The 23,998-nt window shown below is 40.7% G+C and overlaps 1 protein-coding gene across 3 annotated transcripts in view; it reads left to right on the top strand.

Annotated features, from left to right (window-relative positions):
• The window catches only part of COL19A1 (collagen type XIX alpha 1 chain), a 1,371,841-nt gene that overhangs the window by 345,578 nt on the left and 1,002,265 nt on the right, over positions 1-23,998 (top strand). For all 3 annotated transcript variants that reach the window (XM_073626739.1, XM_073626741.1, XM_073626740.1), the window contains exon 10: positions 9,254-9,307. In XM_073626739.1, coding sequence (XP_073482840.1) covers positions 9,254-9,307 — 54 coding nt within the window. The remainder of the gene's footprint in view (positions 1-9,253; positions 9,308-23,998) is intronic.

Raw genomic sequence — 23,998 nt, forward strand, 5'->3', positions numbered from 1 at the left:
AAAGGTACACAGGCAGCCTTAGTACAGCTCGGAATCCCTTTTGAAGCAGACATAGCAAACAACACAACAACCCATATAACCAAGCTTTACCAAGTCCATCCTATGTTTATAAGCTCAAAAAGGTGCAGCTGGGTATAAACAATGTATATATATGTTGGCAGTAAATTATGTTTTTTTTGTGTAGGTTTATAATAATTTGGAAGCCCACAGTTTGACCCAGCAACAGTTTGCTACCATAAAATAGCCCCAAGCTCCCATTTCTATTAAAACTATGTTCAGAAACAACAAAAGGCAGACAGCTGGCTTGCACACACACATCTTTTGCCCCATGCTCCAGTGTGACTTGTTGCTTGTTGTCACTGTACACTTGGTTTGGGTGGACTTCCCAGAGGAACTGGGCAGGAGGGAGTGACTTCCTCGAGAAGCTGAACAGGTGGGAGGGGCTTCCTGGTGGAGCGATACAGCAAGGTTTGGAAAGCATAATTAGTGGCAACATTCACTAAAGATGCCTTTAAAGCTGGATGTGGGTAAGAGCACTACAATTCTTAAGCGCTGAGGCTCTATGAGCCTATGGACAGCTCAGATTTAAATGCCTGGACACTGAAGTGCTGCCTTGTGGCCTAGGTTTAAATTGGGCTGCGTGCATGTGCGTTACCCATATTGTGCCAGCTCAATGACTTACCACTGAGAAGGATAAACATAGCACTCCTAAAGCTTGCACTATGAAATAAAGCTAAATAGTATCCGCTCTAATATTTCTAGTCTGATTAACCCCTTCACGCTGACATAACACAAATATGCGGCCTTTGTTTTCAAGGGGTTGTACTGTTTTTTTTTAGAGTCAATGGTCGGCTTTCATGTAATAACAACCGATGTGGCTAATCAGCCGCTCAGCTGTTATTACAAGCGGGGGGGGGGGACCTCTTGCCGCCCAGGCTCTCCCGTCCCACTGAGAGCCTCATCCCACAGGCTGGCCTGAGACCTGCGCAAATAAAAGTCCTTTAAATAAACATAAAAAGTAAAAAAGATGTAGTGGCAGGATAAGAGGACAGGAACCACCAGTGACAATATACAGGCTGAGATAAATATCAGGATGGTGACTAATATCCCTCCACCGGGCTTGGATGGTCCCTCACCTCAGATATTCGACCTGAAACAGGTCACACCGCTTGTATAAATGGATGGATCAATCTGTATGATTGGTAATTGCTCCTTCACCTCCTTCACCTCCCAGCACTCAGTAGATGACAGGCTCAGCAATGGCATGCAATACTAAGCTGCTGCTCCTCCTCACTGGACACACATACCCTTCCACACTCGAATGTGTGTCCAGTGAGGAGGAGCAGCAGCTTAGTATTGCATGCCATTGCTGAGCCTGTCATCTACTGAGTGCTGGGAGGTGAAGGAGGTGAAGGAGCAATTACCAATCATACAGATTGATCCATCCATTTATACAAGCGGTGTGACCTGTTTCAGGTCGAATATCTGAGGTGAGGGACCATCCAAGCCCGGTGGAGGGATATTAGTCACCATCCTGATATTTATCTCAGCCTGTATATTGTCACTGGTGGTTCCTGTCCTCTTATCCTGCCACTACATCTTTTTTACTTTTTATGTTTATTTAAAGGACTTTTATTTGCGCAGCACTCTCTCTATATTATTATGCTCTTGAGGTATTTTTTGAATTGACCTTTGTGCTTGCTTGCATTTACTTTGCTATGTCCATTTATTAGTCAGCGCTGAATTTAATTATATTGTTTTTGGCCTGAGACCTGAACAAAGCTGAATCGGCTTTGATTGGGTCTTGGATCTAGTAACCCAGATGCAATGTCATGACATCACTTTTGGTATACTGGAGCCTTAAAGGGGACAGATTTTTAAAAATGACAGTATTCAAAACAGCCAAACTTGGCGTTTTGAATGCTTTTAAGTGCAAAGGAGGGATTTGGGGTCTTATGGAATATAATATAATATAAAGAGTACCTGTCACTGTCTATTACTGTCACAAGGGATGTTTACATGCCTTATGACAGCAATAAAAGTGATAAAAAAAATAATTTAAAGGGACAGTGTAAAAATAAATAAATCATTTAAACAAAATAATTAAAGAGCCCCATCCCTCCATGCTCGCGTGCAGAAGTGAACGCATATGTAGGTCAAGCCTGCAAATGTAAACAGTGTTCAAACCACACATGTGAGGTATCACCACGATTATTATGCCCCGTACACACGGTCGGATTTTCCGAAGGAAAATGTGTGATAGGACCTTGTTGTCGGAAATTCCGACCGTGTATGGGCTCCATCACACATTTTCCATCGGATTTTCTAACACACAAAGTTTGAGAGCTTGCTATAAAATTTTCCGACAACAAAATCCATTGTCGGAATTTCCGATCGTGTGTACACAAATCCGACGCACAAAGTGCCACGCATGCTCAGAATAAATAAAGAGATGAAAGCTATTGGCTACTGCCCCGTTTAGAGTCCCGACATACGTGTTTTACGTCACCGTGTTTAGAACGATCGGATTTTCCGACAACTTTGTGTGACCGTGTGTATGCAAGACAAGTTTGAGCCAACATCCGTCGGAAAAAATCTTAGGATTTTGTTGTCGGAATGTCCGATCATTGTCCGACCGTGTGTACGGGGCATTAGAGTGAAAGCAATAATTCTAGCACTAGGACTCCACTGTAACTCTAAACTGGTAACTGTTAAAAGTGTTTAAACTGTCACCTATGGAGATTTTTAAGTACCGTAGTTTGTTGCCATTACATGAGTGTGCACAATTTGAAAGCATGACATGATAGGTATCTATTTACTCAGAGTAACATCATTTTTCACATTATACAAAAAAAAAAAAAATTGGGCTAACTTTACTGTGTTGCTTTTTTTAATTTGAGAAAGTGCATTTCTTCCCCCCAAAAAAATTGAAAGACCACTGCGCAAATACAGTGTGACATAAAATATTGCAATGACTGCCATTTTATTCTCTGCTAAAAAAATGTAAATATATAATGTTTGGGGGTTCTAAGTAATTTTCCAGCAAAAAATACTGATTTTAACTTGTAAGCAACAAGAATCAAAAAAGGCTTAGGCTTGAAGGGGTTAAAAGGCTAAGTTCTACAGAAACTGTCCCATGCATGCAAGGGACCCCAGCAGTTTTAAATAAACAAATTAAAGATAATTAGATTCAGATGCCATACCTGTATGCTGTTTCTGTTCTTCATGCTGTCTGGCCCAAATACTCCATTGTTTATATCTTTACATGCTAGGTTAACCTCTTTAGGGCTGCCTGCCTGCATTGTAATGTGGACAGGCGGCTCCTACAGGCACATCAACATACCTGTACTTTGTTGCCTGTTTCCGAGTTTAGAGCGTGCGCATACCCCCCCCCCCCCCCCCAACAACTACTGCTGTGATTGGACACAGCAGATCTTGGACAATGATTCATTCTCAGGGAGAAGAAACAAACAGATTCTTTAGTAAAAATCAGCACACATTACACATCTTAATCCTTGTTAGGTACACCCTTAACCCCTTGATGGCCCCAAGATGTTAACCACTTCCCAGCCAGTGTCCTTAGTACAGTGACAGTGTTAATAATATCGCTGATCACTGTATTAATGCCACTGGTGGTGTCAGTTAGTCAGTTCCCAGCCAGTGTCAGTTAGTGTCAGATTGTCTTCCGCACTATCACAGTCTCACTATAAGTCGCTTATCACTGCTATTACTAGAATAAAAAATTATATATTCCAGTATACAGTATATACCATAGCTATAACGTTCACACCAACCAATCAATATACACTTAGGATTTTTTTTTTTACCAAAGACATGTAGCAGAATAAATTTTGGCCTAAATTTATGAGGACATTTTATTTTTTTTTTTACGGATGATTTATAGCAGAAAGTTAAAAAAATGCATTTTTTTTCAAAATTTTGGGTCTTTTTTTGTTTATATAATAAAAAATTAAAACTAATTGGTGATCAAATACCACCAAAAGAAAGCTCTATTTGTGTGAAAATAAATTGCTTACAGCATTGCATGACCGCCCAATTACTCAGCAGCCATTGACATTCACCCCTAACATTGCAGGAGAGTACCCTTTTTCAAAAGCCATGCATGTGCCTTGTATGCTCTCCTTCTGCCTATCCTAACAATGCTGAGCTCAGTCCATTAAAACACATGAGGCCCTTTGTCTGCATGGGCCACTTTCTGTAAAAAGTTTAGGGGTGAGTAGGTAAACTAGAATTGGAAAGTTGAGGAACACCCTCCTGTTTCTCACCTTTCCAATTCTACTTTACCTACTCACCCCTATTCCCCCCCAACCCTCCACCCACCTAACCTCCCACCTAACCTTCCTTTCCCCATTATAACCAATTGGGCAGAAATTAATTTGTATGGCCAGCTTCAGCAACTGCTCCTATATTTTCACCCCTCCTTGTTTCTCTATACTAATCCGGATGATTGTACTTTGTTATGTCTAGTCAAGTCTTCTTTATTATGTGAGGCTATACTCAAAAATTTCGCAAAGATGGGAATGCCATTTATACACTACTCCTCCTAACCTTTACTCTGAATTCCTTTTGAAGTCTTTTATGAATCATTTTTGACTTTATTACTAGCATCATATGCACACACAGGAATTTTACAAGGGATTTATAAATAGAATGTTTTCCTCAATGACTATAAATAGTTTAATTGGTTTGTTGCCATCACACTGGTTTCTGCTACAGTATTTCATCCCAGCAGAGCATTCAAGGAGCTTGATACCATCACCTTTTACAACATTTAGGCTATGTGTAGTATCTATGGTATAACATAACAGCTATATTTTCTGCAGTCTCCCACTATATGGCATCTCGAGAATCTAAAGGGTTCAATTCTTTATGATAAATGAATACTGTATCTTCTTTTGAACTTTGACTGTTATGTTTAAATAACCTTACGGAATAGACATTTACAGGCTAAATCAGATGATTTAATCGTGTTTCAGGTGACTGCCACTTTCCAGATACATGGATGTCATGAAAGAGAGAAAAGAGGGGTTGACAACTTGTGAAATGTGTTTAAGAAACCTTTTTGATAAAAGGTCAATTCGATTCTTTAAAGTTCTGATGGCGGAATGGAATGTTGATAGGCTGATTTTTCAGTGTATGATCAGTTTACTTTTTTCCATGGTAAAAAATGAAAAGAGAGGTACACTTATATTAATTATAATGATACCAAACATATATATTTTATTCAAATTATTACTTTTTTTTAATGCAGTTTAGGGAGTCCTAGCTCAAACATCTCAGTCATGTACTTGAACTTGCCATTTATTAGGAAAAGTGCACAATTATGTTACCAATTTGTTTGGTCTGTTCCTATGAAATGTGCACGCTTTTTTTTTTATTCACTTAAAAGATACTGTTGCATTTCTGCATGCCAAAAAAAGCATGATAAGAAAGAATTATAATGTGTAAAGGGGTGAGGTTTAAAGTCCATTTCCGGGCAAAACACAACCACCCTCTCACCATACTTTTATTTTTTTTAAATATCTTGTGAACTAATGGTATACTCACCCAAGTCTCTCATCTGGGTTTCTCATCAGTACTGTTTCTGGGTGCAGGGGATCGGTAATACTGTTCTGTAGATGTGCATGTACTTGCTAGTCCTTGACAGTCCCCTCACACTGACATCGTTCCTGCACATTCTCTTTTGGATACTGAGAAGGCCCCAGCACCGGACAGCCAAATGGAGGTGTTCATGTCACGCAGACAGTCACATGGACACCCAAAAAAGGACCCCCTTCCTCCTATACACAGAATAGAGAAGACTTGGGGCTGAGACATCATATGATCCTAGATTTAGGTGAGTAAAATAGAGCATTTTTTTTTCTATGCCAGCAAGTAGTTAAAGGGGGTATGGAGGATTGGTGGAGGAGGATCCTGGAGGTTATCTTTAACTTTTCAGAAAAGGCATGTACTGTATATTATATCAGAAAAAGGAATTATGTTGGCAAACTAAAATACTGTAGATAGCTTTCCATCATGAAGAAACCACACATATGTAGACTGCTAAATGTATTAGCAATAATACATTTAATAATAATAATAATAATAAATGCTTTCAACTTCACTTGTGCATGTAGTAGACAGGGTACAATATCAATGTACTATGCAGCAAGCTTAAAGTTAACTGAGAGCCAACCCAGATGGATGCACCTCTCTAAAATAGAGTAGCCAAGGAAGTGGTGGATTAGGCAATTAAATATCATGACAAGGCCTAAATCACACTTGTTTCCCTCATTCATCTTACTGATGGCTTGTTGCATGTTTTGTGGCTTGTAATGAAATATTATAATGTAAACTATTTAAGTTATATATGTTACATAGCTATGAGAAAAAGGTAAGGCAAGGCTGTAATTATGCGAGTAATGCAGTTTAATTTTGGGAAATTAAGTGCTGTCCTTGAGGTGCTTTGGGAAAGCATTAGGTGTTAGATGATGGATCTAGAATTGTAGTGAAAAGTAGTGGGTAAAGTGCTTTGTTTATTATATCAGAATTTTTTTATTTAAATTTTATTTAAAAACTACTGTGGTGGCAGTGTATCCAGTCAGTGTAAGGAAAATGGCTGCACTTTGGTTCACTGTATACTTTAGATAAGGGGTCCGAACTTTTGACACATGCTACATAAAATGCTATCGCAAGGCTTTTATAATGTCAAATGGAAATTTACTAGCAGGCTAGCTGCACATGTGCACAACAGGAAAGTATTTGCGGTGATAACCTTTGAATAGGTATACCGGAACTAGCTAGTTCATCTCACCGCACACCTGGGCCCGAAGCCAATGGTCCATGACCGAGAGTATCTTGAAAGGTTATTTCCATATTATTCAGCCTTTAAGAATTTAAGCTAAGAAGGTATATTTAGATAAGGGACTTTTTAGGTATGTCTCTGGGCAGAATACTATGCAAATACATATATGTAATATAACATGTAACTTGTGATACTTGTACTCTTGTGATTGGCTAGACTAGGGGACTGCCCCTTAGTCTGCCCCTACTGATGTATAATGTTGTTGTCCTATATAACATGTGAACTCCCTGTAATACATTGTACTCTTGATAACCAACCCGGTGTATGGTGTCTTGATTACCCAATCGATTGAAAGATCTTCTTGGTGTCCCAGTCCAGCTCGAGCAAGGAAAAGTTTTGGGGGCGCACTTGACCACTGACCAGCTGACCCTTACAGTCAGTTGTGTACACGTTTGCCACCTTCACAACTTGTGGTATCTGAGAACTTCCTGCACCTTTGATTTAGCTATAGGGCTTCAAATTGTGCTGTGCTGTCTATAAACTCAGACCTCTTACTGCTACTGCTACTGCTTTTTCATATGCATTGCCTTCACTTAATGCTCAGCATTCTGCTTCTGCCTGTAATGAGTCTTAAGACCTTTTTAGTTTTTTATTAGTTTATACAGTATATGTCCTATATTGATAAATCGACACACCCATTGCTGTGTATATTGTCATATTTCTTCTACTTTCTGCAAATTGTAGCAAACTGCAGTTTTTCCACAAGGCTGTTCTGCACACACATCCTGACCAGCCTTACCAATTACCACCTATAAAAAAGATGATTATCAACAGTTCCACACCTTCAAGAGCATTGGGGGTAGAGGTCAAACTAAACATGACTATGAAGTGTTTTTACCTTGTACGTGAGCTTATATATTCAGTTTACTGTATGAAAGGGATTGAAATGTTATACACAAATGCTTCTATTTACCTTGTTAAAATATTCCATAATGAAAGTCAGATTTGTCAGTGAAAGTACAACACGTATATGGTCAAATAATTTATTGTATTTGTTTTGGGCAAAAATTATTCAGTGTAAGGAAAAATAGTTTGATGCCCTTACAATAAAATCACAATATGCAAACAGATTTATATTTCTGTCAGCCTTGTACTGAAGAAATCGTTGTTATATATAATAACAACAAATAACAGATCTTATTTAGTTATGCAAACATCAATGATCAAAGCACGGTAACTAAAAGAAACATATACACTGTATCCTTCGCTTAGTTAGTTTGGTTAAGGTATAAAAGAGGAGGCAGGTAAAACCAATCTCTTTTTTTTTTTTGGCTCAGGGTGTTTTTATCTCACTTCCTGTCCTGTAGACCCGACAGGAAGTGAGAGGGTATCTTTCCAATGTGTGGAATACCCCTGCTTAGATAGTTGTCATGAGAACAAGCATCCTTAATGAATGATTTTCTCTCAATTCTGGATTTACCCTCAGTTTTATTTCTAGAGGCATTAGTGACCAGGTTAGTTAGAGATAGTGTTTTTTTCCCTGATGGCGATACAGACAAACCTGACAGGGGGGTTCTAACCCCTCACAACTCTATCCAAATCTGAAAAACGTTTGCTTTTAGTTATACTTTAATATACATTTTATTTGAAATTTTGCAACTACCGTATTTATCGGCGTATAACACGCACAGGCCTATAACACACACATTCATTTTAAGAGGGAAGTTTCAGGAAAAAAACTTACATTTTAAATAAGGAACTTTGAAGCAAAATAAGGGTCAGTGCCCATCTGCAGCCTCACCATTGCCATCAATGCAACCTGATCAATGCCCATCTGCAGCCTCACAAGTGCCATCAATGCAGCCTCATCAGTCCACATCAATGCAGCTTCACCATTGCCATGAATGCAGCAGCCTCACCATTGCCATCATTGCAGCCTGATCGATGCCCATCTGCAGCCCAGAGGGGACAGGGAGGGGGGCGGGACGAGCGCCGACGGATTACACACAGTGAGAAGCTCCTACGATAGACAGAACAGTGGTCCAATGGCGGCCCAGGAGACGGGACTTCCTATTACAGAGGCCGCCAAGTAAACAGGAGATTCTCACTGTATGTAATCTGACGGCGTTCGTCCCACCGCCCTCCCTGTCCCCTCCGAGGCAGCTAAAATTGAAGTATTGGCGTATAACACGCACGCGCTATTTGCACCCGATTTTCATGGTGAAAAAGTGAGTGTTATACGCCAATAAATACAGTATTTTCTTTTGAGCATCATTTATGCAGCTTTTATGAATTTCTACTAGTACCATTTTACAGGTTACTTTCTTTTTCAGGTTTACTGTTTTGTGTTGCTCTGCACGTTACCTATGATATTTTCCTTTTTAGAAGGATTGCGTTGTACTGTATCACCCTATTTGCTAAGCATTGTTATATTTACTACTTCTATAGGGTGAAAAGGGAAGCATAGGTGAACTTGGAACTCCAGGAGAAACTGGGGAAAAGGTAACTGTTAAAATTCTCTTAATATTACTATTTATTAGGTGGTATATTTTCTGTATATGAATATTATGTGATTGCAAATTAATGTAATACTATTGAAGAATTGATTTGGATGTATTATTTGTTTCCAATATAAAAGTTCAATTTGAGGATGAAAACTATACCCATAACAACTAGAGAGTTCTACATTTAGCGCTTTCCTGTTTTTTTTTTTTTTTTTAATGAAAGCTGATTTTTAAATGGTTGCAATGGGAAATCTACATTTTGCATGCCACTCTGAGAATGATAGAATCTCACTATGCTCCCACATGAGTATTGAACTATGCACATGATGTCAAACTGTAGTCCTCACTTATTTAAAATAAAAATGCTAGTGAAAAATGCTAAGTAAAGTGAGCAAATTGCAAGTCGATCTCTACTGAAATTCTAACACAGCCGCAGGTGGCAATTGACACTTAGAAGCTGATTGGCTGCAGTGTGCAACATTACATTTGTTGTTTTAGACATTTTAATGCATGGGACCAGTTTTTATTACAACTGTTTCCAAGGGTTTTTAGAATAGAGGTAGAAATGTAACTGACAGTATAAATCAGAATATGAAAATGTCAGCAAACATAATTCAGTTTTTCTGGTTACAAGTATACAGTATGTCCTTTCTTTCATACAGAAGACAATTGAAATATCTAAGAAAAAAAAAGGACAAGACTGTCTAGACTGATTCAAGTATCATTTAAAAATGTCATTAGTTTTTGAGCACTAGGCATTTTCTTACCCACGTGACCAAATAAATACCTAGATACATATGAACAAATACAACCTTACAAATACTTTACTTAAGATTATATATCTGAAAATCTGTGTTCTGAAATGTTTTGTTTGTTACATACCAAAATGTCAATAGCTGGAGTGGTGTATTGAAGTATGATGTGCTGTCAAAAAAGCTACGTGCACATTTTTGGTGTGTTTTGATTTATTAGGCCAATTACAATATTCCCTACACACACATTCATGGAAATGGCTTATATTGATGCTGGTTCCTGTAATGACGACAGGCTAGAAAACTTTAGACAATGGAAAATGTCATCAGCACACCAAGGATTCCTCAGTAGGGATGAGCCGAACACCCCCCTGTTCGGTTCGCACCAGAACATGCGAACAGTAAAAAAGTTTGTTCGAACACGCGAACACCATTAAAGTCTATGGGACACGAACATGAATAATCAAAAGTGCTAATTTTAAAGGCTTATATGCAAGTTATTGTCATAAAAAGTGTTTGGGGACCCGGGTCCTGCCCCAGGGGACATGGATCAATGCAAAAAAAAGTTTTAAAAACGTCCGTTTTTTCAGGAGCAGTGATTTTAATAATGCTTAAAGTCAAACAATAAAAGTGTAATATCCCTTTAAATTTCGTAGCTGGGGGGTGTCTATAGTATGCCTGTAAAGGGGCGCACATTTCCCGTGTTTAGAACAGTCTGACAGCAAAATGACATTTCAAAGAAAAAAGTCATTTAAAACTACTTGCGGCTATTGCATTGCCGGTCCGACAATACACATAAAAGGTCATTGATAAAAATGGCATGGGAATTCCCCACAGGGGAACCCGAACTAAAATTTAAAATAAAAATGACGTGGGGGTACCCCTAAATTCCATACCAGGCCCTTCAGGTCTGGTATGGATATTAAGGGGAACCCCAGCCAAAATTTAAAAAAAAAATGACGTGGGGGTCCCCCTAAATTCTATACCAGACCCTCCGGGTCTGGTGTGGATTTTAAGGGGAACCCCGCGCCAAAATAAAAAAAATGGCGTGGGGTCCCCCCAAAAATCCATACCAGACCCTTATCCGAGCACGCAACCTGGCAGGCCGCAGGAAAAGAAGGGACGAGTGAGCGCCCCCCCTCCTGAACCGTACCAGGCCACATGCCCTCAACATTGGGAGGGTGCTTTGGGATAGCCCCCAAAACACCTTGTCCCCATGTTGATGAGGACAAGGGCTTCATCCCCACAACCCTGGCCGGTGGTTGTGGGGGTCTGCGGGCGGGGGGCTTATCGGAATCTGGTAGCCCCCTTTAACAAGGGGACCCCCAGATCCCAGCCCCCCCTGTGTGAAATGGTAAGGGGGTAAAAAAGTACCCCTACCATTTCACTAAAAAACTGTCAAAAACGTTAAAAATGACAAGAGACAGTTTTTGACAATTCCTTTATTTAAATGCTTCTTCTTTCTTCTATCTTCCTTCATCTTCTTCTTCTTCTTCTGGTTCTTCTGGCTCTTCTGGTTCTTCCTCCGGTGTTCTTGTCCAGCATCTCCTCCACAGCGTCTTCTATCTTCTTCTCCTCGGGCCGCTCCGCACCCATGGCATGGGGGTAGGCTCCCGCTCTTCTCTTCATCTTCTTCTCTTCTTCATCTTCTTCTCTTCTTCTCTTCTTCATCTTCTTCTCCGGGCCGCTCCGCACCCATGGTGGCATGGTGGGAGGCTCCCGCTGTGTGATGCATCTCCTCTTCTGACGGTTCTTAAATAATGGGGGGCGGGGCCACCCGGTGACCCCGCCCCCTCTGACACACGGTGACTTGACGGGACTTCCCTGTGACGTCACGGGGAATGCCACAGGGAAGTCCCGTCATGTCCCGTGCGTCAGAGGGGGGCGGGGTCACCGGGTGGCCCCACCCCCCATTATTTAAGAACCGTCAGAGGAGGAGACGCGTCACACAGCGGGAGCCTCCCACCATGCCAGCATGGATGTGGAGTGGCCCGGAAAAGAAGATGAAGAAGAGAAGAAGAGAAGAAGATGAAGAAGAGAAGAAGATGAAGAGAAGAGCGGGAGCCTTCCCCCGTGCCATGGGTGCAGAGCGGCCCGAGGAGAAGAAGATAGAAGACGCCGCGGAGAAGATGCTGGACGAGAACACGGAGGAAGAACCAAGAGAGCCAGAAGAACCAGAAGAAGAAGAAGATGAAGGAAGATAGAAGAAAGAAGAAGCATTTAAATAAAGGAATTGTCAAAAACTGTCTCTTGTCATTTTTAACATTTTTGACAGTTTTTTAGTGAAATGGTAGGGGTACTTTTGTAACCCCTTACCATTTCACACAGGGGGGGCTGGGATCTGGGGGTCCCCTTGTTAAAGGGGCTTCCAGATTCCGATAAGCCCGCCGCCCGCAGACCCCCACAACCACCAGCCAGGGTTGTGGGGATGAGGCCCTTGTCCTCATCAACATGGGGACTACCCCAAAGCACCCTCCCAATGTTGAGGGCATGTGGCCTGGTATGGTTCAGGAGGGGGGGGCGCTCTCTCGTCCCCCCTCTTTTCCTGCGGTCTGCCAGGTTGCGTGCTCAGATAAGGGTCTGGTATGGATTTTTGGGGGACCCCACGCCGTTTTGTTTTTTATTTTGGCGCGGGGTTCCCCTTAAAATCCATACCAGACCTGAAGGGTCTGGTATGGAATTTAGGGGGACCCCCACGTCATTTTTATTTTTAATTTTGGCCGGGGTTCCCCTTAATATCCATACCAGACCTGAACGGCCTGGTATGGAATTTAGGGGGACCCCCATGTAATTTTTTTTTTTTTAATTTTGGTTCGGGGTTCCCCTATGGGGAATTCCGATGCCATTTTTATCAATGAACTTTTATGTGTATTGTCGGACCGGCAATGCAATAGCCGCGAGTAGTTTTAAATGACTTTTTTTCCTTTTGAAATGTCATTTTGCTGTCAGACTGTTCTAAACATGGAAAACATGCGCCCCTTTACAGGCATACTATAGACACCCCCCAGGTACGAAATTTAAAGGGATATTACACTTTTATTGTTTGACTTTAAGCATTATTAAAATCACTGCTCCTTCAAAAACGGCCGTTTTTAAAACCTTTTTTTGCATTGATCCATGTCCCCTGGGGCAGGACCCAGGTCCCCAAACACTTTTTATGACAATAACTTGCATATAAGCCTTTAAAATTAGCACTTTTGATTTTTCCCATAGACTTTTAAAGGGTGTTCCGCGGCATTTGAATTTGCCGCGAACACCCCAAATTGTTCGCTGTTTTGCAAACTTGCGAACAGCCAATGTTCAAGTTGAACATGAGTTTGACTCGACCTCGAAGCTCATCCCTATTCCTCAGAAGGGTCCAAAGCTTTATTACATGGTCACACAGTACACATATGGCAATTTTTCGAAGCCACACAGGGACCCTTCGTCTTGCCTGACAAAGGCGCCCTGCATGGCTCTGAAACATTGCCGTATGTGTACCGTGTGACCATGTAATAAAGCTTTGGTTTATTAGGCAGTTAATTTAAATAAATGTTCTACCTTAACGCAACATACATTGACGCATCATAGTATGAATGGGACCTCAGAGTCTGCAGCAACTGATACCCTGGCATGTAGGCCAATGTAATGTCATTATAGAAGTCTTTGGGGAATTTTTGACTAACAAGCTAAATCACTTATGTAGCAGCGGAATTGTATTTAAATGAATTGATTAGTACTGCACAGTGAGGCATAGGTAATTTAAAGCGGACCTAAACACTCTCTGTAACCAAACTACCTTAATACCCACCCTGCTTCTCCTCTGTCCTGTTATATAACCTGATAATAAAATCTTTCTAATAAGTAGTCAGCAGCCACTCCAGGTGCCTTCCAACTACTGATCCTGGAAGAGAAACAGCAGAAGGACATGGGAGTCCGAAGGCCACTGGCAAGTAGCAGGTCCTGTCTTAGCCTAACCAGACCATCAATGGGTCTTTGAACATTAGACTCTTGTGCTTTAACTCTCTTATGTGACCAGTTACTTAAGGAGCCTTGAAATTTTGGTATAGTAGTGTGATAAAACTTTTATTATCATATTGGACAAAAGGATGGTGGGAAAAGACACTAAACTTGTAATGCTGATGGTAAAAGAGAAATGCATGAATATCAGTGAGCAGGAAGAAGTAAAGAGAATGAGTTTTACAGAAAAAATATATTGACAAGAACATAGTAAAAATATTGCAAGATATGGCAACCAACTGGCTTCTAGCTGTTACTGTTTTAGTGCAAATCTGAATATGAATTTGGCTTGGTAGCTAGGATCAACAAAGACATTTTTATTTCTGAAGCTCTGATATACGGCCCTTTTGAAATCAGTTATTATAATGAGTCAGTCGGCATGTATTCATCAAAGGGCTAAGGGCAATTTACTCTGTTACACGCAGATAACTGAAACTCCTTTGGAAGTTGGATTGTTTTTAGTTGCACATTTGGAACATCATTTCACCCTACAATTAGATTTCCATTAACTTAACAGGCCTTAGTCACATAATCATTTTACAGAAACATTCCTACTTAGACTTTCAGAGGAAAGGCCCTGGGGTAAATCTGAATTTAATTGAATGTTTTAGAGAAGACTTTTTTCTGATCCTCTTTCTTTGTACCTCGTATTATAATTCTGTATAGTTCTTTTGTTAGGGCTCTTGGCTCAGACATTTCTTCCAACACCACCAAGGCATGGCATTGATTGTCAAAGCCCAGTCTACACCCTTGCTGACAATGTAGCCCTAGAGATTTATTTATAGGGAAGCCCTGGCTTCTATCAAGCCAGCAAATTGTCTGAAGCTGTTCCAATGGGCATATAAACACTCAGCATGTATTATTGAGAATGGAATTATTTTTTACATAACACTATGCAGCACCACGATAATACTAAATCAAACGTCCTCTGCATATTTACCTAGGGATTAGTTTGCTGGAAAATATCAAAGGACTTTACAGAGCTCCTTCCCTCATTTTTTTAAACTCATAGCGTTAAAAATAGGCCTACTCTTAAATTGTACATAAATAAAATACAATTTTCACGACTCTGATGTACAAGAGTTCTGCAGATTTTGTAATTATACACATTTAAAACAAAGGGAAATTAGATAACATGTCTGCAACATTTTAATAAATATGTGCATATTTCTTGTTTAAATGTAACCTCAATTATCTCCTCAAAAGAAATGAAGGCTGTGTGAAATGGGTTTAGAGCGAGCCAACATGCATTGTTCCCTCACAAGTATCTTTATTTACAGCTGTGTTATGCCTTGGTAAACTGAGGGATTACAGAGGAAATCCTTAGGCATCTGACTAACTGTTTTGGGCTTTCAAGTTTTGCCAGTCACAAGTTAGCAAAAGCGGTTTGAGGTGAATTTATTGCAATGAGCATTCCTGTATGAGTTCCTATTGGTCCTGGGGATAATAGCATCTGCATATTACATTATCTTAGCATTATTTGAGTAAACACATTTCAGGATAATTATAGAAGTGAATCAAAGCACTTTAAAACAACAACAAAAGAGTATGAAAACAAAACTATGCATCTTTTTTTTACCATTAATTTCTATTTATTTAAACTATTTAGTCAAGATAAACACCAATACATAAAGAATTAAAACATTTAAACCAAATAACATATTGCATTATTTTATGTTTTTCTTCTCTCTTTTTTCACCTGGTAATCTGGCCAGTAACACACCATTTGTAAAGTGACAATGCTAACTTGATCTACTATATCTATGAAGGAACAGGTTGCCATCACCTTCTCATTTTCATAATATTGGAGATAAGTGTTTTATAATTCACAGAGGTGAGCAGGAAAGGGCTGATAACAGGGCCCGAGATTTCAATATAGTACAGGCAGAGAGTATAGGAAGATAGGAGCACAACTTTTATGAAAGAAATACGGGGGCTGCCATTGCTGACCTTCTTCTGAACATGCTAGTTTCCTAACTATGTCTAGCTTCAAACACATTTGGAACTAACATGTAGCAAGTGAAAGTCAGAAAAAAGTCTGAGTTTTCTTTATATTTTTTTACCTGCTTCCGAGAGTGTCAGGAGTTTGCAAATAAAACAAAACATGGTTTAAAAATAACACCAAATGATATACAGTAAATAGCAACATTAATATTAATAATAAAAAATAAAGTTTCATAGGTATATAGTAATGTTGCTAATTACTGTATACTAATTTGGTTTTGTTAATTTTTTCTAGTTTATGGATACTTTGCTAAAAATAAATGCTTGGCTTTCCTTATTTTTCAAAGATGATCTGAGATCTATCAATGTTTAGGAACCTTAAAATATATTCTGAAATTTTTAAGTGGAAATTTACCTCTAGCCCAATATTTTTCTAGATGTCTGCCAACATTCCACTACATTTAGGCTTCTTTTTTTTTTCCAGCACAACGCAGAGATCAGAGAACTATGTCAACAGGTGAAATCTGGTGGTCTATATTGCTACTCTTAAAGTGGTTGTAAAGGTAAAGAAACATATCTGCCAGCCCCTCTGTCCAAATAATCTATTCTACACTGTGTAAATGTCTGTAAATACCACATCTCATATCTTTTATGGCTGGTCACGTGACCTCTGGCCGCTCTCCTCCTCCAATCTAAGGGCTGCAGCGGGAGGGGCAAAGATCCACATCTGACATCAGCCGAGGAGTTTGCGTGACCACTGTGCTGGACGCTCAGCCCCTCATGCTGTAGCCCTTAGATTACGGAGGAGAGCATCTGGAGGTCACGTGACCGGCCATAAAAGATATCAGATAAAGTATTTACAGGCATCATTTTATAAAAACATTTACACAGTGTAATATAGATTAATAGAACAGAGGGGCTGGCAGTAATATGTCTTTACCTTTACAGCCAGCTACTAATAGTGGAAGGAGGGGGGGAGATGGCTCACACACACAGGAGCTGACAGGCGGGGGGGGGGGAGAGCAGCAGGATGACGGAGCCATGTAAACTGACCACAGTAATCATGGATCAGCAGCCATGATTACCGTAGTCAGCATGGGGACACAGGAACAGGAAGGATCAACCAGGTTTTTTATAGCTTAGAGAGGGACAGACTAGACAGCACAAGCATTGTGCTGTTTAATCTGCTATAAAGAAACAGGATCTCTTTTTCTTTTTTTCTTTAGCGTAACAACCACTTTAAGTCATTATTACCATCATGGAGATGCTAGAATTCAGATTTTGCTCTGTAAGGTTGATGTAATGATCTCTTCCCCCAACAGCCACACTTATTCGGTCATTGCCACCACTGCAATAAACAGAGGAGAACTACACAATGGTATTTACTGTATTTTTATAGGATCCCATTCCGAAACAAGATGTGATCCAAATAATCAGGAACTTGCAGAGCAGATATACTAGTATCTAAATACAGTCAAAAACAACATTGGAAGCAAGAATAAGCAGCAATATAAAAAAGTACAACCAACTTCTCCAAAAACTATATGTAAAAGTGTATCACCATCATATGTTGTACACATATTTTTCAACTCACACTTGACTAAACACTTTAAGCTTTAAAGAGGAACTTCAAAAAAATGAAAAAAAAATCCTGCAGCAGCCGGAGATATTGATGAGATGTAGGGAGTTAGTTTTTAACAAGAGGCTGTATTATTATGAAATGATTTATTACTACAGCACTCAAATGTGCTGTGTGGGCAACCATTTTAATTATGGGCAGATGAAGCTAGCACCTGTTTCTTCTGGGATCTGGATGACAGACACACACAAACTCACACAGAAATAGACTCACACACAATCACAGACATAGACACAGACACACACCTTGCCCAGGAGATGTGCATTCTAATCCTCCTCACTGTGCCATGTGAATGCTAATCACGGGATGAAAGTCCCAGCTTGTTCTTCCAACCATGCACAGGACCCAGTGGACATGCCCCTCTGCCCTCCTCCTCCACTCTCTCAACCACACAAGCACAGATCCCCAGCCTCGAGACATGCCTCTCCGGCCGCCTCCTTTACCCACTCAAGCACGGAGCTCTAAGGAGAGAGCAAAAAAAATGGTATGAAGACTTCTGGGATTTCTGACAATGATATCCCAGGAGTCATTGGGAGCAAACACTATGTCATTTGCCAAGGCAATTGGAGCAGGAAGTACAGCGGGAGAATTTTAAAAACATATGTAGAAAGACAAATTTTTTTTCTGCTTTCCATTAGTGTTATAGAAGGGGGGCTGGATTCCCATAACAGGAACTTTAAAAATAAGCTGATGATCCACTTTAAGCATATATTATTATCTCCCAACAAACCACATTGCCAGTGAATAACTAGAATTCACAGGGCCCCATAAACTTGGGGCTCTGTGAGTCTTAACCTAATTAGCACAATCATGTGGATAAGACCCTGAGGTACAGTATATATATTTTTTGTTACCATAATATATTTTGTTTAAAATGCCTTCTAAAGCCTCGTACACACGATCAGATTTTCCAACGGGAATTGTGTGATGACATGCTGTTGGCGGAAAATCCGACCATTTGTATGCTCCACCGGACAATTGTTGCCAGATTTTCCACGGATAATTGTTGGATGGCAGGCTTTAAAATTTTCCACGGACAAATGTCTTTTGTCGGATTTTCCATTCTTGTGTACACAAGTCCATCAGACGAAAGTCCAAAGTACAAACACGCATGCTCGGAAGCAACGACGAGCCAGAAGCGGTCAGTCTTGTAAACTAGCATTCTTAATGGAGAATTAACATTCGTGACGTGTCAAATTATGAAATCTCGAAATGCAGCGCACATTCTCTTCTTCTTTAATCGGATAATAATGAAGCTGCTTTGCTGGTGATACTGATGGAATTCTGCCAAACGTATTTTAAAAGGCTTTTATTTTCTAGTGATATCAAGAATAATATTATTATGCTTGGTTTTTTTGGGGGGCAAGTTACCAAAACACAATTATCCCGTAGTTTTTAAGATCAAAGATACAACTATGTTGGTGTCCCTTGTCAATTTTACATTGTATTTTTGTAAATGTAACTGCCTACTCCCAAACTGTCATTTCAAGTAAAACACATAGCCAAGTATTATTCTCCCCAATTTTTTTATTGCGCATTAAAAAAAAAACAGATAAAATTAGACATGCTATCTGCCAAAAGAACTTAACCAAAAAGTGCATTCTATGCATCCAAAAATATAGAAAATATATCAAATAAAATCATTATTCAACCAAAAAATAAAATAAAAGCCTCATGCATGTGTCCTTACTCTTAGTATAGGGGGTCAACAATGCCAAGAGTTGGTGAAAGCAGGGGTCCGTCATTGGGAGTTAATTCCGAAAATCATTCAGATTATCCTCCTAGAGCTCCCGCAGCAAAGGCATATGATATAATTGTATATATCCCCAGGCTGTGGTCATACCACAGCCTGCGTCTTTTGTCAGACCAGACTGAACCCAGGCCATCACTCTCTAGTCTTCCTTAGACACTTCCTTTCAGGCTTCCTTTAAGGCTGTGGCTGTGGTGTTGTAGTTGTGGCAGGAGATGGAGGAGGAGGTGGAGGTGGAGGAGGAGGGGGAGGACCATGGTTGAACTCACAAACGTGGCTTTGGTTTGTGAGTTCACCCCTCAACCCCTTATTTAGGGCTTGTAAGATCAGATACTCACATAAGAGGTGTTGGCCCTCCTCCATTTCCTGCATTTTGCGGCTGCCATGTAGGCATATTCCTCTTGAATATTGGGGGGTTCTGAGGGCCGCGGTAGCCTCCCAAAATAGGCCAATTGCAGCCTCCTCCAGGTTACTTATCTTCCTGGGACTTTTTGTTGGAATGCTGAAGGGAGGGACCTGGGATTCAGGCAGGCTACCTCCTGGCTGCCACTTTCCACTGCCTGGCTGAGGCTTTCCTGTGTATGAAAAAGGGACATAGTTTTCATTTTTGGCTCATCAATCACACACACTGTTGCAAATTAAATGTTAATAAATAGAAACAACTATCATTCTGACCCCAGCATTTTTCATTCTTGTCACAATCTTTTTTGTCTACTACTGTCTATTGAGATGTAAAACACTTTGTGAAATCATAAATTACTGATCAAAAATAACATCTATTTAACATCATTAATTTGACAACCAGAAATATTTTGAAGAATGCTATACCTGACTCAAGCTGGGCTCCTCCACATGTTGCTGCCTGGAAGGCCCAGGTTGGTCGTCGGAAGCCTCAGCTGGGGGGAAGGAAGCCTTGAAGGAATAGTAGAGAGTGCTGGCGTGGGTTCACTCTGGTCTGACAGAAAATGCAGTCTGTCATAGTACCACAGCCTGGGTACATAAACGTCATCTGCTGCTCCTGATCTCAGGGAATCCTGGACCTTCTTGTGCTCCCTATTAAGTACGCCTCATGCCACCAATTTTGAACTTTAAATACTTGGTGTCTGTCGTGGGGATCATTGGCTCCACAAATTCAAGCATTTTCTCCAGCGCTGCCTGCTTCTTTGCTTAATAAAAAATGGGTGGTTCAGCTGCCACAGACAGGGCAGCTCCCTGAACATGTCAATGAATATTGCTAGAAATTCCCTATCATTAAAGGGATCCATTTTCTCTGCAAGACACAACACAAGACAAACCCTAATGTCAGGCAAAACTCTCATAATCTTGACCCAATATAAGCCTCAATCTCTAAGCAGTATAGGTCACTGATGCACCTTAAAATTGTACCTTCGTTATCACAATTGTCGCTTCCACTTCTCCTTCCTCCGCTCACAGATCATACGTTTGACGCATGCGTGTTACGCTTTATATACACTGCGCATGCATGAAACTCCACCCGCCCCTGACGTTCTTTCTAGTTTATTCCCCACCCCTTGTCTTTTGAAGAAGTGGGGAGAGCACATGGCGAAGAAACAGCCGGTGCATGCAGACATAAGCATCAATGACGAAAGCCCGGAGCCACGAACATCCCTATCCCGGAGGAGCTTTAAGGCCTCAAATATGTCCTTTATAGAGATGGTGGACATCTTGAAGAGGGCCGACTATGATAGGAAGCATGGACCTTACCTAAACCCAAATGTGAGAAAGGCCAAGATCATGACTAAAGTTGTGAAAAGTCTGCACAGGACTTTTGGGGTACGACGATGGAGGATCAACTGAGGAAACGCTGGTAAGACCTGAAATTGATGGAGCACGATCTGTACAGAAAGATCAGGAAACTGCTTCTAAAAAGTAAGTATTTGTTGCGTGTTTGTCGTGTGTTCCTATTATGATTATTACTTGCATGCTGCTCCATGTGCTTTTCTTTACTGTTGTACCTTTAAAATGGCAACTTTCATGTTCATGGGCACAGTAATCGGTCATAGGAAACATCGTTTGTTTGCCCACTTATAAGATTTTTTGGCAGATACAGGTTAACTACATTTGTTCAGGCCTATTTGTATTAAAATAAGTTTGTTGTCTAGATGGGTTTGTAACTAGAATGAAATGGAAACTTGATTCAGTGTAAGGAGACTACACTCAGCAGCTGTTTACACATCTGGATGCAGGAGCACTAGTGTGGGACACCACAAGAAACATTTTAGGGTGTCCCACACAGGTGCTCCAGTGGATACTAGGGGTGTCTCCATGTGTGAAACTTTAACAAAAGAGGTAAGTATTTCAGCTTTAGAATGGAAATAAAAAATTCTTCAGCTTGGAACTCTGCCAAAACAGACTATTGTACAACACTTCCAAGCAATGATTCATAGTCCTATTTCTGCCATCAAATATCTGTGTGCTAAGTATACCTTTTTTTTATTCACATAGGGGAGAAAAGACTCAGGACATCTGAGGACACCAGGGACCCCCACCTCCTAAAGAAGGGGAAATCCCAAAACCACAAGCAGAGGATGTGGAGGAAGGAGAGGTTTATGAACTGGGTGAAATAGTCACCACAACAGGTGAGTGTCTGAGACCACAGCTTCAGGTAATAGATGTATGCCTGCATATTTATAATAAATGGTGTGTTTTTTTATTTTAGGTGATGTGGATGTTGTGGAAGAAGAATCTTATTTCACAAATGAAAGTGCCCAGATCCTCATCGGGGAGATAATGGGGTGCAATCGTGATTTAGAAAATATAAAGGAAAACATCAATGATGTTCAACAAAAAATGAAGAACATCATTGATGTTTTAGGCAGAATATAAAACACAAAAAAATTGTACCATTTTATTGTGTATTTTTGCTTTTAAAAACAAGCTTTAAAGTATTTTAAAAGCCAAATTTTGAAGATGCACGGTGTGTCAACATGTGCTATCTGCCATCACGGGATATCAACAAAACGTGTGGGTGCAACCCCTTCCTCGCAACTCAAATAGGTGAGAGGAAGGGGTTGCACACCCAGAACACGTCCATTGATCCCCCATGATGGGAGCTAGCACATGTTGATATTAGGCATGGGATCAGGAGGGAAATCCCCAGTTTGAATCACAATTTGTGTGCATCTTCAAAATTTGGCTTTTATAGGGGTGACATCATCCCATCTGATGAAGGCAAGCTCAACAATGTTTGGACTAATGTCTGATATTGCTTTAACTTTATCAAAGTTGAATTTTGTAAGTTCCTGAGTTGTGTATTGTTTTATGAAACATGCCTGTTTAACCAAAAAAAAGGATATTTCTAATGTGAAAAAAAATGTTATACACCAAAGATGTTGGTTTGTTCAAAAACCCTTTTCTAATGCACATGTGAATGTGCTTTGAGTAAAATGTTTTCTAATCAACAATGTGTGGCTTCTTCTTTCAATGCTCAATAGCAGCACTGGATGAGTGGTCTCTTGGAACTGGCAGTGGTGAAGATCTAGATGTGGGACTTGGATGAGTATATCTGGCATCACAAAGCAAGGAGAAAAAGCCTAATAGAATATGTTATAGAGGGGTGAGAGGGAGGGTTGGTTAAAAAAAAGAAGTTGGGGGGGTGTGGCCTAACCTAGCAGGAAGATGGAAGCTTAATCCCTGAGCTCCTGCCACCACAGGGAAAAGCTGACTGGAATCTGAGGTAAAATTGCCCCTTAAATACCTCCAAATCATGGGACTGCATTCACAGAACTCTTCTGCCTCCCACTCCCGTTCCCCCCATGAACAATTAGGGGACGGGGGTCATATTATTCCTGAAATGCTTCATACCGGCAGAGGGAACACGGGGCCTTCCCGCCACAGACACTCACACTCTCAGGCTTCTGAGGTGGCCCTGACAGAACTGCCACATGCAGGATCTCCAAACCCTCACTGGGATAGAAATGGCATTGAACTCTCACCACAGCCACACTTAAACATGCAAGAACTGCGGACCATCGCAGAGGATATCAAAGACACCTTATCTGCTGCCATTTCAGAGCTCAGGCTTGATATCCGTGCGCTCAGTGACAGAGTCCTCACAGTTGAAAGAGTGACTGAACGCCATGATGTGACTATCCGCAAAGCTGCGAATCGCATTGACTCCCACACATTACAAATGAGAGATATGCAACGCCATCTGGAAGACCTCGACAACAGAGGTCGGCGCCATAATCTCAGAGTCAGAGGACTGCCAGAGACCATTGAGGGAGAACAAATAGCCCCCGCTGTGACTGGAATCTTCATTGGTCTGCTTAATAGACCACCTCATACGCCCATTGATATGGAAAGAATCCACCAGGCCTTACGTCCCAAGGGAAGGGAGACAGATCCCCCGAGGGGCATCATTTGCTGTATAATAGACTTCAAACTGAAGGAAGAAATTATCAGACAAGCAAGAAACAGGCCTCAAATTCTCCATGATGGGAGAGCAATCCAAATCTATCAGGACCTCTCAGGAATCACCTTACAGCACCAACGTGATCTGAAGCCTCTGCTGGACGCCCTTCGCACGAAAGGTATTCAATATAAATGGAAATTCACGTTTTGCCTTTCTGCCTCCATCCAGGG

This window comes from Aquarana catesbeiana, linkage group LG04, assembly GCF_042186555.1.
Source record: "Aquarana catesbeiana isolate 2022-GZ linkage group LG04, ASM4218655v1, whole genome shotgun sequence".
Classification (NCBI taxonomy): Eukaryota; Metazoa; Chordata; class Amphibia; order Anura; family Ranidae; genus Aquarana; species Aquarana catesbeiana.